Source organism: Falco biarmicus, chromosome 4, assembly GCF_023638135.1.
Source record: "Falco biarmicus isolate bFalBia1 chromosome 4, bFalBia1.pri, whole genome shotgun sequence".
NCBI classification, from domain to species: Eukaryota; Metazoa; Chordata; class Aves; order Falconiformes; family Falconidae; genus Falco; species Falco biarmicus.
The window spans coordinates 34566196-34581789 of record NC_079291.1 but is presented as its reverse complement, the minus strand read 5'-3'; the positions used below and the strand labels follow the sequence as shown (position 1 = coordinate 34581789).

The 15594-nt window shown below is 37.7% G+C and overlaps 1 protein-coding gene across 1 annotated transcript in view; it reads right to left on the bottom strand.

The window, feature by feature from the left end:
• COL28A1 (collagen type XXVIII alpha 1 chain) overlaps positions 1–15594 on the bottom strand; it is an 83368-nt gene that overhangs the window by 1208 nt on the left and 66566 nt on the right. Inside the window, exons 35-43 of the mRNA XM_056338014.1 lie at positions 14007–14075; positions 9006–9074; positions 6401–6481; positions 6275–6310; positions 6041–6077; positions 5182–5736; positions 3795–3976; positions 1338–1554; positions 693–866 (exon numbers count right to left, since the gene is read on the bottom strand). Of these exons, the coding sequence (XP_056193989.1) occupies positions 697–866; positions 1338–1554; positions 3795–3976; positions 5182–5736; positions 6041–6077; positions 6275–6310; positions 6401–6481; positions 9006–9074; positions 14007–14075 (1416 nt within the window). The 3' untranslated portion in view covers positions 693–696. The remainder of the gene's footprint in view (positions 1–692; positions 867–1337; positions 1555–3794; positions 3977–5181; positions 5737–6040; positions 6078–6274; positions 6311–6400; positions 6482–9005; positions 9075–14006; positions 14076–15594) is intronic.

Sequence of the window (15594 nt, the reverse complement as noted above, 5' to 3'; positions counted from 1 at the left end):
GATTTCCAAAACTTAAGGTCCCTCCCCAAAGGAAAGTTATACTGGTTTGAGAAGGACAGCCTTCTGATTTGTAAGTGGTGAAAAGAACAAAACAAACAGAAGTCCCTGGAGGATGTCTGCTATGGTCTGTCCTACTCAATATAGTTGTAAGTGATCTAGAGAAGGGAGTAAAAAGTGAGGTGACAATACTGTGTTACTCTGAAGTAGTAAAGAAAAAAGGTGACTGCAAGAAATTGCAGAATGACCTTGTGATACTGACTGCATAGGCTGTGAGTGGGAAAGGAAAACTGAGTTTCAGTAAATGTGAAGTAATATGCAAGGGGGAAAATGGCCATAAATTCACATATAATGTGATGGATTCTTAGCTCATACTATAGATGAAGTCTTGGAATTATGATCTGTGAAAATATCTCCTCTGATTTCAGTAATGATCAAAAACTCAAATACAGTGTTCAAACTGTAAGATAAGGAATGGAGAACAAAGTAGAAAACCTCAGTGTCACTGCAGAAATCCATGACTATCAGTGCACTTCTGGTCCCACCATCACAAAAAGGTTCAAACAAACATATCATGGTTGAACAAAAGTATAAAAGATGATATGTATATATAATACAGGAGACATTTAAATAGACAAAATCTTTTTAGCCTGGAAAAGATGTGATCGAAGGATGACCCAATGGAGAGAACTTACTTTATCAATCAATGCAGGTTTCTCGACATTCTTTTTCTGTTTCAAATCTATTGTTGGTACCATTACAACCTCCATACCAGAACTGGCCACAGGAATTGCCATTCCTGTCATAATACCATTTGACCACATAGTCCCGACAATCCCCTGGTTTCATAGGTTCCAAGCACCTTGCATCTGAAAGTAGATCAGTAAAAGTTAGCTTGGATTCTGGGGATAAGTTACATTATTCCAGAAGTGCCTCCTTCAGTAAGAAGAGCACCCTTTTTTTTTCTCTTTCTTGTAGCGCCTGGGAGCACATATACCTCTCAAGTTTGTAGCCAAATTCCATTTCAATTTATGAGTTACCTGAACAGGCCTAAACAAATACAGGATCAGTTTGAAATAACTGCCTAAATCCTGATGTAAGAACCAAGCTGCTATTTAAACACCTAAGCACATAATGGGTATGCAAGGGTTGTTTGTCATCTAGGTTTGAAAATCTGGTTCTTGCTGTGTGTGATGCCTGTAGACACAGCACCCAGAAAAACACAAGGTGATAAACTCTAGTACCTATACTGGGGGAGGGAGTGGGGTTTGCTCATTTTTTTTTTTTTTTTTTTGTGCAGGCTTGCTACCCAATATCTGAGGGCAGTATTTATTACTTACCTTTTTGGGTTGTTGCTACCTGTGTTTGCAACACAGTTAGGTGGTGATCTTCAGTAGCAGTTACATTGAACACAGGATTGGCAAGTGGGCTCTGAGGTCTGATTTCAGATATGTCATAAAGTGGGGGATATCTCGATTCTCTGTGAGCAGGGCTTGTCACAGTGTGATCCTGAGCAGATGGCAGTGGCTCAGTGTATCTGGTCTGTGGTGGACTAAGCTGCAAAAGGAGTCAAAATCTTAAAATTATGTCTGGGCTTAGATACTACAAGAAAAAAAAAGAGATAATTATGTAGGAAACTTGTGCTAAATACAGTGTGAAAAAATACCATTAACAGCAGGTGGGTTTGGACCTCCTTCTAGTGATTACTCGGTATGTAACCATAATTTTCTGACACTGAGAGCTGAATGAAAAGGCAAAGTAATGCCTTTGATTTAGCCATGAAGCTGAATTCATTCAATTGAACCAAAATTTCAGTCACCACTTAGTCTGTAATATAAATAAAATAAAAAATGGAAGGAACTCTGTGGTAAATCAGTGCTTCTTCACATCTAATACACTCAGTGGGAAAGATCTGACATCTTAAATCTCAAGAAATGGAAAATGGCAGGCAGGAGGAACAGGGTACTTGTTATTGATAGAAAAACACATACACGTTATGCTTCTCTAAAGATCTTTTAGATGGGGAAGCATTCCCAAAACTTGTGTTATGGGAACTACATGCTATTAATAATATTGTCTTATAGATGTGTCCTTGCCTGTATCAAGCAAAGTGACAAATCACTCATTTTCCTGTTTCTAACATCTAATTGCTAATCGTAAGAATTTTAGAGTTTACCTTGATTGAAGTGTTAAGAAGCTAACCCTGCTCTTCAGATTAAGACTATTATATAAAAATTTGCCTCTCCAGTGTTTTAGTGTATTCAAGAAGATTCACAAGGATCTTAGTATAGTATAGTACAAATGACCACAATAATCCCACACGTTGATACCTACTGAGAACAGGAAGGAATTTGATATTATCCAGTATCTTCCTATTTACAGGCCACTACTGACGCACTCAGTCAGTTTAAGAAAACTCTTCAGTCACCAGGACGTTGAAAATTGAAGTCTAGGTGAAATGTAAATCTGCAGACAATTCATCATATCCTTTGCATATTACATTTCTTCTCCAGGTCTACAAAAAGGCTGTATTTATTTCTGATAGTAAATCAACAGTTTCGAAGATTTAGCTATAACCATGGCCAGCCAGAACCGAGTGCATGAGCACCTAATCCCTTAGAACTAATCCTATCTGTGATTCTTATCACATACTTTATAAAGCCAGCATCTCTAAGTCCAAGTTTACATTTATTTTTCTTATTGCCACAGAATGTCAAAATTGACCCTCACTGTCAGACACACATCTGTCTGGAGGTATTACAAGCCCCAAACCTAAATCAATCACACCTACTGAGGGAGCTCTTAGTCAAAGAAATTAAACTGACTTTTGAAGTGAACTATTTAATTATGAATGATATTACATAAACCAAAGGATTGACTACTCCATTGACTCCTCCACAGTAAGTCACCAATATTCAATTAGCTCCAATCTGTATTCAAATCACTGAATATTTAAATATCAGTACCGTGGTCCACTGTATCTATTCCATGCAGCTACAGAGGTTTATACATCAAATGTGTCAGCAGTTTATTCAACAGGTTATGGGGCAAGCAACACTCAGTTTTTATCAGCAGCTATTTTTAGGCAAAGCAATAAAAACACGCTAGAGGGTTAGTGCTGATATACCGTAAGAGAGACAAATATCCTACTACAATATTAAGACAGTAGCTGAAAAATACCAAAGACCTAATAGGGAACTGAGGTGATACAGACCTGCAGAAAATATTTACATATTGCATTTAAACTCCACCTGTTCCATCTGTGCTGCAGCACCATGTTGGAGGGCAGAACCCCGATGTGGGGCAAAAGGAATTTAAAGTTGGGAGTACGAAAAGTAACATGAATGAGGACTCCCAGATGTACAGCCCAATGTGGAAAGTAAAACAATACCAAAGTCTTAGTAACACCTGGAAAGTGTGTGATCATGACAAAACTCCTTGCACTAACAATCAGCTTGCATATAAATAAATAAATGCCTTATACACTATGCATCTGCCTCAACAGAGACCTATCTGTAAGGTTTCTAACTCACTTCTAAGATGAAGAACTACAAAAAATATGACAACTGTTCACATTTATTGCAACTAAGAAACAGTATTACCTCTTCTGTAAGTTTCTGTTCTCATTACTTAAGTTCACTCTAATGTTAAAAGTTTTGTTCAAATCTTTTGGTCCAGCCAAATGACATGTTATTTGCATATGAAAGACTGGTGAATGGTGAAATAAAGACTATTTGATTTCAAATAAAGACACACATCTTTTAAAAACATTTGAGAACTACTATTTAATTACTTACTGGGTAACCAATTCCTTCTGTAGGGAGCATATAAACCTCTGAAGCAGTCTTTTTAGGTAACTGGCTATCAGTATCTTCGCTAGCAATTTCAGATTCCGGACTTGGAGATAAAACATCATCTTTTCTGGTGTAGACTTCAGACATATTGTCACAGATTTTTGTGATCAGTTTATTTTCAAGAGCTGAAAAGATTCAGAAAATGATTAAATTTATTCAGGGTAATCAAGAAAAGACCTAATGACCTAAAGACCACAAGGTTTTAGTGCAATATTAATGCTAAATCTTTAGAAGACGTCAAAAAGCAAATGAGAAGTAACAAAGTAATGCACTCTCTGAATTATTTGGTTTTAAGGGCCTTTTGTTCTTTTAAGAAGAAATGGATAAAAATACCAAGTCCCTTTTTAAGCAGAAGTCATATCTCAAAAGTGAAGGAAAAAAAACAGAGTGAAAGAAAGAATTTACATATAAGAAGGAACAAGAAAAACTGGGTGACACATTCTACTTACTGCACAAAAAAAATCAGTGACTGGGAACAATTTTACACTGAATGCTGGAACCTGGGTGAGAGCCCGAAGTTGAATCCAGCCTGGGACCAGAACCTTAGCTTGGACTCTTTTCTCATTGTTAATGCCTTAAATCCAGACCTAAATCCATCCGTGGGCTCAGTACAGCAAAATAAGTTTAGGCTCAGAAATACACTTTATAAGGCTAGTCTGTGGTTAGTCTAGATCAATGTCCTTTTTTTCTAATGGTTCATTATAGATTTCCTCTGGATTTTCTCCTGATTCCAGATGTGGCCACAGGATTTTTTCAAGCCACAGTTTGAAATATACAAGGTACTATAAGAACCCGTTCCCTTGTGTGTTGCTCCACCACTTTTCCACTAGAATCAGGATGAAAGCACAGGTTTACCTACGGCTTTCAGAAAAAAATCCTGAAAAAGTGCTTGTCAGAGATGGTGGAGCGACTCCAAGACTGACAAGAGCCACATGAAATAGAGTGAGACAGACAGAGGTGTTGTGTCAAGGAGGAAGGAAATCTGTGCCGCTCTGGGATGAAACCATGGCCAAGCAAAAAGGACTGCAAGGGAAGGCTGATGCAAGCTCTCACAAGAGAGGCGAGCCCCGAAGAAGGCCTCAGCTCAGAAAACTGATGTTCATTGTGGTTTATTGTTACTGCAAGAGGTAAAAAATTGGCAAAAGTTTCATGTGGCCAAAGAGGAAGAGAAACAGAAGAAACAGAGAGGAAGAGAAACAGAAGAGCGAGCCACATCCAAAAGGGACACGCAAGCTTCCATTCAGCAGGCTGCCTTGCCTTGCTATGGGAAAAGCCAAACTCTTTTACATGCTTATTTCAGGTTTCCTCTTACTAAAATAGTTTCTTTTACCTGAAAGTGTCATGAAGTCATCTATCTGGTAAACATGCTCTTCATCAGGGTCTGTTGCAATGAGCTTCATTTCTTTCAGAAAATCATCATAATGAGGATCAGTCCTTTGAACAATCCCAATGACAAATATCTCAATATTTGTAGCGTGGGCCTCTCTTACTACAGCATTCAGTTGTACTTTATCACGAGTGTCTGCTTGTCCATCTGTTACTACAACGGCCACTTTTCTTACTGCCGGGCGTGCTGCCTGAAATAACTGAATGGCTTCTTGCATAGCAGAAGCTGTGTACGTGCCTTCTCCTAAGTAGGGCATTTTATCAACAGCTGATTTCAGGTACTCTTTGGTTGTGTATTGCTTCAGAGAAGACACCAACTCCACTTTGTGGCTGAAGTTGATAACGCCAATGCGGGTCGTAGCATTGTTGGCCAGTACCTTGTCAATGACTGTTTTCATAAAGGTTTTGATAATATTGAAGTTTTCTGGTCCAACACTTTCTGAACTGTCAATGACAAATACTAGTTCCAGAGGTGTTACTCTACATCTGATACCACAACCTAGAAGAATAACCATTTTAGACATTTTGTGAGAAGCCACCTTCATAAAAATGAATTGAATTCATATATCAGATTTGAAGTCAGTTAAAGCTCAGTTAATGAATTCATTTATAGTTACTGATACTGATACATAGAAACAGAGCTGGACCAAATTACTTCCAGTATAGCTCTGGCAACACAGTGAGCATTGTTTTCACATTAATGATATCCTTACACATGAACAGGCAGAGGACAGATCCATTCAGTCAATATACATTCAGTGTGTTTTATTAGAACTAATTCTTTTCCATACTGGAATGCTTACCACATATTTCGTTGATAAGTCTGATAACTTCTTCTCTCTGAAAAGGAGTATTAATTAATTTGCTGTGTGTTCTAGTTTTAAGAATGCTGAAATTATTTATTTATTTATTTATTTTTAAAAATGCAAGCAATGCAATGCCCCATAAACTACCTTGTATAACGTCACTCACATAACCTTTAAATATTTTCCCAAAATAAACTCCTATGTTTTAAAGTAACTCATTCATGTACTTACCGAAAGACCAGGTTCACCCTTTCTTCCCCAAATTCCCTGAAAACATGTAGAGTATGATAATTAACAAAAGCCAAATTTGTCTAATTTCTATTGTGCAAAATTAAGTAATAAGAAAATGTGTTTTACCTTTGGTCCTGGGGGTCCTGGGTCTCCAATCTCTCCTTTGGCACCTTTGCTCCCTGGATCACCTTTATCTCCATAGTCTCCCTAGTTTAAAACAACCATATTAAACAGTCAGTAACTCCAGTTTTGTTGACAGAGCTGGAGTTACGGTTCAATGAGTTTTTAAGATATATTTTCTGCTGGTGTTTTGGGGTTTTTTTTGGTTGTGGGTTTTTTTTTTTTTTGTATGTGTGTGTGTGTATGGTTTATTTTGAATGTATTATGAATGTATCTGAAAGCAGGCTCTCAGAGAAAGTAAGATGGGCAGTAAGAAGATCTTTAAGATATTTCTATGAAAAATGACCTTAATTCAGGAGTGAGGGCTAAAGACATCTTTATGCAAATGTCAACAGTATATGATTTTTTACTCTTCTTTGATTTTCTTGGACTCTGAACCAGTATTTATAGTAGATGTTAATTCAGACCTATGGAGAGACGTAACTGCCTCAGATCAGCCGAGGTACTGAAAGTCACACCAGCTTTGTATAGAACTCATATGAAAAACTGGGAGCTTGCAAAGAACAAAGGAAAAGGCATGCTTGGAAAACACATAGTTTCACATTTAAAAGAAATTCTGCATTTTTTTCCTCAAGTGACTAGACCTTTTGATTTCCAAAAAGATAAATGGTTCAACATTATGGTATTTCAAGAGATATTTTCACATAAAATGCAGGTATGAAACATACTATCAAAAGATTCAGTTCTAAATTAGATACTTCTTCCAGAAGGAGATTGTGCAGGACAGTTTTTTACTTCTCTCTGGAAATTACTGACCACCTTACATTTCACTTGAAACTTTAAAGCTTAGACATTTATCTAGATTACTGTCCATTTTAATATTGTTCGTCATAACCCAGCCAATGGAATCACACAGATACTGCCTGTGCTACAGCATTCGCCGTGGTGATTGCTGTCAATTTTAAGGAAACCTTTTGACTCTCTCAGTCTGATTCCGACCTGATTCGAACTGGTATAAAGCTGAAAATGGTACACAGATCCTCCACAGTGTTAAGAAAACCAGGCTCCACTAAGTGAGCTCTTGGAAGAAAGTTTCTATACCATTTCACAAAATCAAAATATTCAGCAAGGTATTACTTTCCATTACTTGTCCACAAATTGCATCTAACCTCATTGGAATTAATGTCGGCATAAGGGAGAGCAAATATGATCTACTGACTGCAGTGGTACTGCTACTCTCTTACACACAAATACACTAAAAGCTGATCTCTTAGGTATTTGGCACTTACATAAAATTCCTACTGAACTAAATCATTCCTTTTCATGTGTGACAAGTCTGCTATATTAATAGCAATCAGAAACATTGTGAGTATTTGAAGAGATTTACCCTGGGTCACAAAGATTAGTCAAGATACAAGATGAATATAAAGAACAGTGAAAATACTGCTGTTATTATTATAGTATGTAGCATTTGGCATCTGAGAGAAAACAGAATTAGGAGGCAGAAATTTGAATCTGTGTGAAAGAGCTTGATACTCGCTACTGTAGAAAAACTCCAAGCTGCAGTAGCTTGAATAATACAGAAGTCTGAGAAAGTGCTATATAATAATGTGAGCTAGCATAGACCATAGCACCATGAACATGGTTAGTGCAGGCAACAAATACCTGGGGTTCTGAATGGGTACTGCCTGCTTCAGGTGACTGCAGAGGGGGCTGAACTTTTGTTTGGGTAGCTTAAAGTTAGGGAGCCTGATCACCTCTGCTCTCCCATGAAGACTGTTATGGTTTTTTGCTCAGGCTTTCCAGACAGAGCCTTCACAATAAATTCAGTATTTCAGCTGTGTTGTCATTATTGCAGAGGGCTGCCCAGATGGCCCAGGTGTATGCTGTGAATTAAAGGTGGTGTACCACATCACGCATTTACATCAACACACATTCTGCCTGGGCACACTTTCTTTCTCACTTGTGTATGCATATAGTTGGTCTGCACATCACCCACACTGACCATGAGCCTTGGTTTCCTTTGGTTAGGCTGCTCCCATCAGAAGCTGCACATCTGAAAATCACTAATAGCCAAAGTATTTAAATTTTCTTTGTGCAAAATTTGTTAGATAGGAATAAGTACTTGTAGGAAATTCTTAAAATTTTTATATCAACAAGGAAGCTGTTCAGTAAAGAAAGACTGAAGCTTGGGCTTCAATTGTTGTAAGAACATCCCACACAAATTAAATAAAACAACCCCCTTAAAAGATATTAGTCAAAAACCAATTCTTTTTTTTTTTTTTTTTTTCCCAAAGCCTGGCAAAAGAAATGTTTTGTAATACCTGAAAATGTCTAAGATAACTGAATACAAGATAAATGAATACATAATTTGACTAATACTATTCTCCTGCTAACAGGTATGACCTCATTCTAGATCCTGCTTCAGAGTCTGGTCCCCAATGACCATTAGGATTTTCACAGGCTTCAAAGCTGACAACACATAGTAGGCACTTACCTTGCTAGCTATACAAGGCAAAGCCTCTGCCTTCTATTTATCTTCAAAGAACTGTCACAAATAACTAAGGAAGAAAAAATTACCTTTTTTCTTTACCGCAAAGCCAGGATTTACCTTTGGTCCAGGAAGGCCAATTCCTATTGATCCCTTCAGTCCAGGAAAACCTCTATTTCCTTTTTCTCCCTGAACAGAACATGGTAAGTAAGTTTAACTGAAAATTAAAGTAAAATCTGTGCTGTATCTATTAACTTTGTAACATTCTGCATTATAGAGAAAGCCAGATATTTGTATTATGCAATGAAGCAAAGAATTTTCACTACAGAAGTGGTCTGAAGCTGGAGAAAGAAGCACATGGGTACGATTCAAAACACACATGAAGCCATTTGAAAGTAAATCATGAAGAATTTACTCCTGATTAAATGAAATATTGTCATTTCACCGAAACAGATGAAGGACAAAAGCAATCTCACTGAGGCTCAATTATCCATCCAGTCTACAAGCAGTAAAATGAGGTCCAACATAAAAGTTCTCTAGAAATACACACCCAGAATCTCTGCAGGGCTGACTTCGTTTTTCTGATCTTAAGTAAATAAAAAGACATCTCTACTTTTCAAGATGCAGAGAGCAGAACATCTTTCTGCTGAGGCTTCAAAAGTATCAGTCCAGCTACAAAGTTTAAGTTTGTTTACAATGATTGTTACAGATGCTCTGTGGCATGCACACAGAGTTGCAAAGCATGTTCATGCTAGCAGTGTGGGCATAAAACATGTCATAAAATATGGCCGTTATAAAATATGTGCAGAAAATCCTTCACAGCATCTGGCTTCCAGAAACTTTCCTACTTTATTTAGTAGGGTAACACAAATATTTTTTTCAGATCAACTGCTATATACATCTTAAACACAGCTAGAGGTGATTATATACCTGGGTACATAAACGCTTCACTATAATTCACATTACAGACATAATTCACATAACAGCAGTGCCTGGTGCAGATACCAAAACCAGAGAATGTCAATGAGATCAGGAGTAGTCATCACCTGTACCAACCCTAGCCTATGAGATGCAAGCAGAAGGTTAGTTAGTTTTATTTTTCAGTCCAGAGCTCTCAGACTGTCTCACTAAAGCATCTTTTACTAATACTTGTATAGCTGCCCACAAATGGGCCTAAAGGGGTTATATTGCTCATGATGGACAGAGAAATACAAAAATGTTTCCAAATTTATCAAGACTCCAACCTTCACCAAAGGCACGCAAATGCAGAAGGACTGACCACTGACCATTCCTGCTGTGTTGGATAGGGGCTTAGGGATTTCTGCAGGCAGAGCAGCAGCTGCAGAGTGCACAGCCAAGTCAGCCTTCTCTTGTACTCAAGGCTCCTGACTCCCATGAGCTGGGAGTTCACCAGGAGTTAAGCCACTGAAATGCAGCTCCTAGAAGAGGCAATATACTATGAGTCATAGTCCATGGATGGTTTTTCCTGTCCAAATTCCACATTTGACTGAGCTCCTGCTGAGATGGGAGCTTCCCTTGCACATGGGTGCATTGTGGTCTTGCCCCGTGCTAGGCAAAGGCACCTACTACACTCCACCGCTCACATCTCCCCTGGAGCACTTTACAGCCCTGACCTGTGGGACCCTCTTGGTCCACTAGCTCAAACTTGAGGAGCTAGAATGCTCTGCTTTTCATGGGGGCTACCTATCACTGACCTGCTAACTGGCAGCCTCTTGCATCTGTACGCAGAACTTCTCCCCTTTCCCTCTCCCCAATTTCTTACAGCAGCAAGAACTCAGATACTGTTACGTAGATGCTGGAGACTGGAAAAGAAACTGTGATGCACCAAATTAGATAGCTGATTCAGTAGGGGGAAAAAAAAAAATTCCTGCAAATTCCTAAGGCAGTGGGATGTTCAAGGCAATTTATTTTGCACTGTTGTAGGAACACACAGTGAAACACTACAGGTTATTAATGCAAATGGCTTTTAAACATAGTGAAACAGTGCACCAGCTTGCTTAAATGCTTGCTGTCCAGCACTGGGACTGACTATTCTGCTTGACTAGGGTCGTCATACAGCTTCCTGAAAACACCTTTGCAGATCTGCAGAACACATATATATGAGTCAGAATTTGAATATGCTGTGTATTCCAATGGTCCTTCACTAATAATAAATGTCAGCTCTGACAAAACTACAGATTTATTGCTGCCATTTGTTACAGCCCATTTGACACTGTTAGGATGGTGTTCAGGCAATGAAAACCGAATGAGACCTACTGTTCTAAAAAAACTCGTACAGTTGACATTTCTCACAGGCACACACATGTGAGTTTTATCCTTTAAAACATGAACTGCAGAATCAAAATTCTGCTTCCTCTACTTATGCAATCAATCAACATTAGAAGGATTTATCACAGATACCATAACTGAACATTTAGTAAAAACCAAGAAGTATGCTGTATTAATTTAAAAATATTTACTGCTTTGCCAGTTCAATCCATGTACATAATTAAATTCAAACTTGACTATCAGTCCTATCATAAAAAACAAAGTGGTATGCATGTAAAAATGCAGACCCTTGGATCCCTGCCCCTAACATCCTCCTAGATTACTGATCAATAAGGAGAATTCTATGTAAAAATATCATTCTGTGAACTGAGTGCAGATCTGAGAATGTCTAGACCGTGGTTTTGAAAGGAAACCAAGCATAAAAAAGAAGACCTGTGACTGTAACTATCAACATAAATTTACTCTAAAACCATCTCATTTTTGACATTCCATTCTTACCATACGCAGACTGAGCTCTATGTGTGTGTGTGTGTATATATATATATATATAAATAAAATACTTGCAGTGATAATGATAGTATAAATGCAGGAGTATAGTAGCTTTAACCTGATGAAGAGTGGCCAAAAAGAATGAAGCTTGATGTGGCTTTGAAGAGATAGGACAGAAGAGATAGATAGAAACTCAACAAGCATTAGCATATGGAGGAAACAGGTACTACAGGAGCAAGACAACTGCCAAAGTTGTTCAGAAAGAAGTTGAACCTAATAAATATATAAAACCAATCATAATTTTAAAAAGCGATTGTTAAAGGAAGAAAATTTAAATGAGAAGACTGCATCTACACAACTTGTGGAATGCTGTAGAAACAACATCAGCTGAGTTTGTTCCACCACATCATTATGGTTTCGGTTTCAAAGCCAAAGACCTTCCATAGCCAGAGCACACGTTACTTTCCTACATCCCTAAATTCCACATCCTTACATTACAAACATGCCTTTGACAGTGTGTGTTAGTGGATCGTGTTCTTCCACTGGAAAACTTCCATGATGAAACTGAGCTCTCTGCCCTTCTAAAACATGCTTTTGATATATATTGATATATATGAATAGCAGTGCCAACATACCATTCAAAACTCAGTATCTATATAGAGATAGATAGATAGATCTATATGCATGTACACACTGAGCATACTTTCAACAACCTTTATCATTTTTAAGGAACAGAAAAAATAGTATGTAATCTGTATATTTTTTCATGTATCATCAGATGCATTTGATTGCTGAAACATTTCTGTTTAGAATGAAAATTGTGCTTTTATAAATAACCCCACATACCCATAGAATTAACAAAGACATATCCCAAGTATTAGATTCTGAAAACACATCAGAAATGTCTGTTAAAGCCAGGAAGGAAACAGTCTTCTGACACCATAAAGCCATACAGAGATGGCAGAAGTTCTTCTATTTTCCACAAGAATAGAGAAAAGAGCCTTCATAGATGCAGCAAAAAAAAGGACAAAGATAAAAGAAAGCAACAAGTTCCTTATGCCCTCACATTAAAATATGTAATAGCTTTGTGGTTACTGATGAAAATGAATATAGAAGAAAACTGCAAACAGATCAGAACCAAAGGTCTAGACAGTCATGACTCTAACTCTGTAGAGATCTCTGTCTATGCAAGTCCTGAGATGAGATAAATCAGATTTCTGTTAGTGTGTTATACAATAAGGAGAAAAGAAAGAACACAGTAAAGTATGTTTTTATGTGTGAAACACCTCACAGTGAAAAAAGGAAGAGCTCTCTGCAGTATAGAAAGGTAAACTATCGAACATGAATATAAAAATAGAAGACATTGAAGCTGGAATCAGAGCAAGTACCGAGCAAAATAAATTGAGAAGGAATTGGTGCTTTTCTGCTAAAGCTTGTATGAAGCAATTCCACGCTGAACTAAAGCAAGTTCTCCTCTGAAACATTTTTCCAACAAGGTACATTTCAATGATTTTTTTGTTTCAGCATGTCACTATTTTCCCATGAAAACCTATTTTGTCAATGAACTCCCTGGTGGTTTTAGTGTCTAAACTAACCACCTTATAGAGACCTCCTTCAAACCCAGCCCAAACAATGCCCCTCTTACTGAATCACTGGTGGTTTAATAACCCAGAGTAGGAGAGCTGAGCACAATCCTCCTGATCCATGGAAACAGTCAATTATATGCCTGACTTTAAGCACACTGGTTTAAGAGAAATGGGAGAAACTTAGGTTGTTCTCTACTAAAACCTCCAGTTTTAATAATTTTCTTCTACACATTTATGACAAGGCTATTTATTAACTTCGAATGTTCAGAATATATTACCATGTTTGTCTTTCTCCTTACAAGGAGAGAAGCTGTGGTTATGGCGGGGACTGGGTGAGAAAAAACCTGATGAGTATGTGGGAGACTGGCTAATTCCTGAACGTGTTGTTTGACTTACTTTGATATGTTAGATCTCTGTTACTGTCTTTTACAAGGGCATCCACAGAAAACCCTGGCGTTTTCTTTGGAGTGTACTTTAAATCTAGGTAAATCAGTAAGATGCAGCAGACACAAGATGCTTTTTTCCAGGTTAAATATATTTGTAATGACAAGAATAATAGGACAGTGATCAGGTGCCACCAATACTGAAAACTCAACAGTTAAAGTAAACATTATGTACCTTATGAACAAGAAACTTAAGTATACAATTAATATTTGCAGAAGTTCACTGACTCAGTGGCAAAGAGAAAAACAATGAACCTCCTTTAAGAGACAGTTTTGAGAAGAAACTGGACAGGTATCATATTAAACTGGATTACCTTGTCTCCTTGTATGCTGTCACCAGGGGGGCCACGTGGACCAGGCAAACCCTTCTGTCCCATAACACCCTGTAACAGTCAGTGGGGCAAAAAAAAAGAATTAAAAGGTAAACTCTACTCCTGGTAACACTAAGGAAGTCATCTCAAAGTCACTGCAAGCAAAAAGTAAAGCCACGTCAAAGATTCTAGTTCTGATTCTTCTTTGGTTTATAGTTTCTCACTGTGGGCCTTGGTAATTATCCTTGGTAAATTCCCACAAAAGCAAAGGAACAATTAAGCTGAAAATAATTAAAGAATAAAATCTGCCCATAACACAGTGTGGTATCTTCCCCAGTTTTTCTCGCGTAGAAACCAACAGAGATCACCTTTACACAAAGCTTGGTGCAATCAGTCCCCACAAGGGAGGTACAAAGGACCGCAGCAATGAAACCCAGCGTGAGTAAATCTGCCAGGCATGTCAGCTAGTTCTTGTGCACCACGCATATATGCCGAGCCCCTGTGGCACCACAGTCTCTGGGAGCATCAGTCATTCAGAAAACCCTAAGTGGTGGAGGAAGACAGAGAAGCCAAAGCAGCACCTGCTGATTTGTACCGATACAGTCAAAGCGAGGTAAAGCCTTTGTGCTTCGGAGGCACGCTAATCTAACATTGCAAAGTGACAAAGGGAGGTATAGCCCTTTGATGACATCGGAATCAAATGCTTGCTTTTCCTTTTTTTTTTTATTTTTAGTTGAAAAAAGCTTTTGAAATTTGACCAAGCTTCATAAAAAGTTTCTGTAGAGTTCAGGTTGGACTTTTGATTACTGTCTTATAATAAATAATCACCATGCTCCAATACAGTAGGTAGAATTCATTCAGTGGTTTATAATTACCTACATTTTGCGTATGTTGAATATTTAGGCAGAAGTATATCAAAACTATTGATCATCATTAAATAGAAATATATACTCCAAATATTTGACTTCTAGATGTTAATGATATTTCAAAAGTCATCATTCTCATCTGTGTAGGCAAAAAATTTGCTACAAATTTTAAAGAATCTCTTGTGAAAAATATTGTTAATCTATATATTTATAAGCAGGGGTTCACACAAAACAGTGTGCTAAGTAGCTTATCTCAAGAACTAGATGCTACAAGCAGGTTCTTTCCTTTGAAAACAAAATACTGTCTCCCCACAGAGAACGCATTTTCCATTCTCAAAGGCTTTGTGGAAGCAGCACATATTGTCACAAATTTGTGGGATTTTGAGACTCAGTCTAAACCTACTTTTTTAAAACAGACTGTGTCTGCATGATTTGCCAAGGTACTGAAATTGCTGCAGCTTTCAGAAAGCAGGCCAAGTCAGACATACACCCTAAGAAAACATTCATGCTCTGTCGCTCATTGCATTTCTGTAACAGGTTGGTAATAGCAATGTTTCTCCATTCAGATACAAGTTTATTCAAAATGGTAGTGGAGATCTCTGTTAATCTTCGCTAAGAAAATCACAGAAAAAGTTACAAAGATATATCTATTTTTAACTTAAAGTGGAGAAATTTACACGTTTCTCCTCATTGTCTTTGTACAAATAATTGATGGATACACCTAT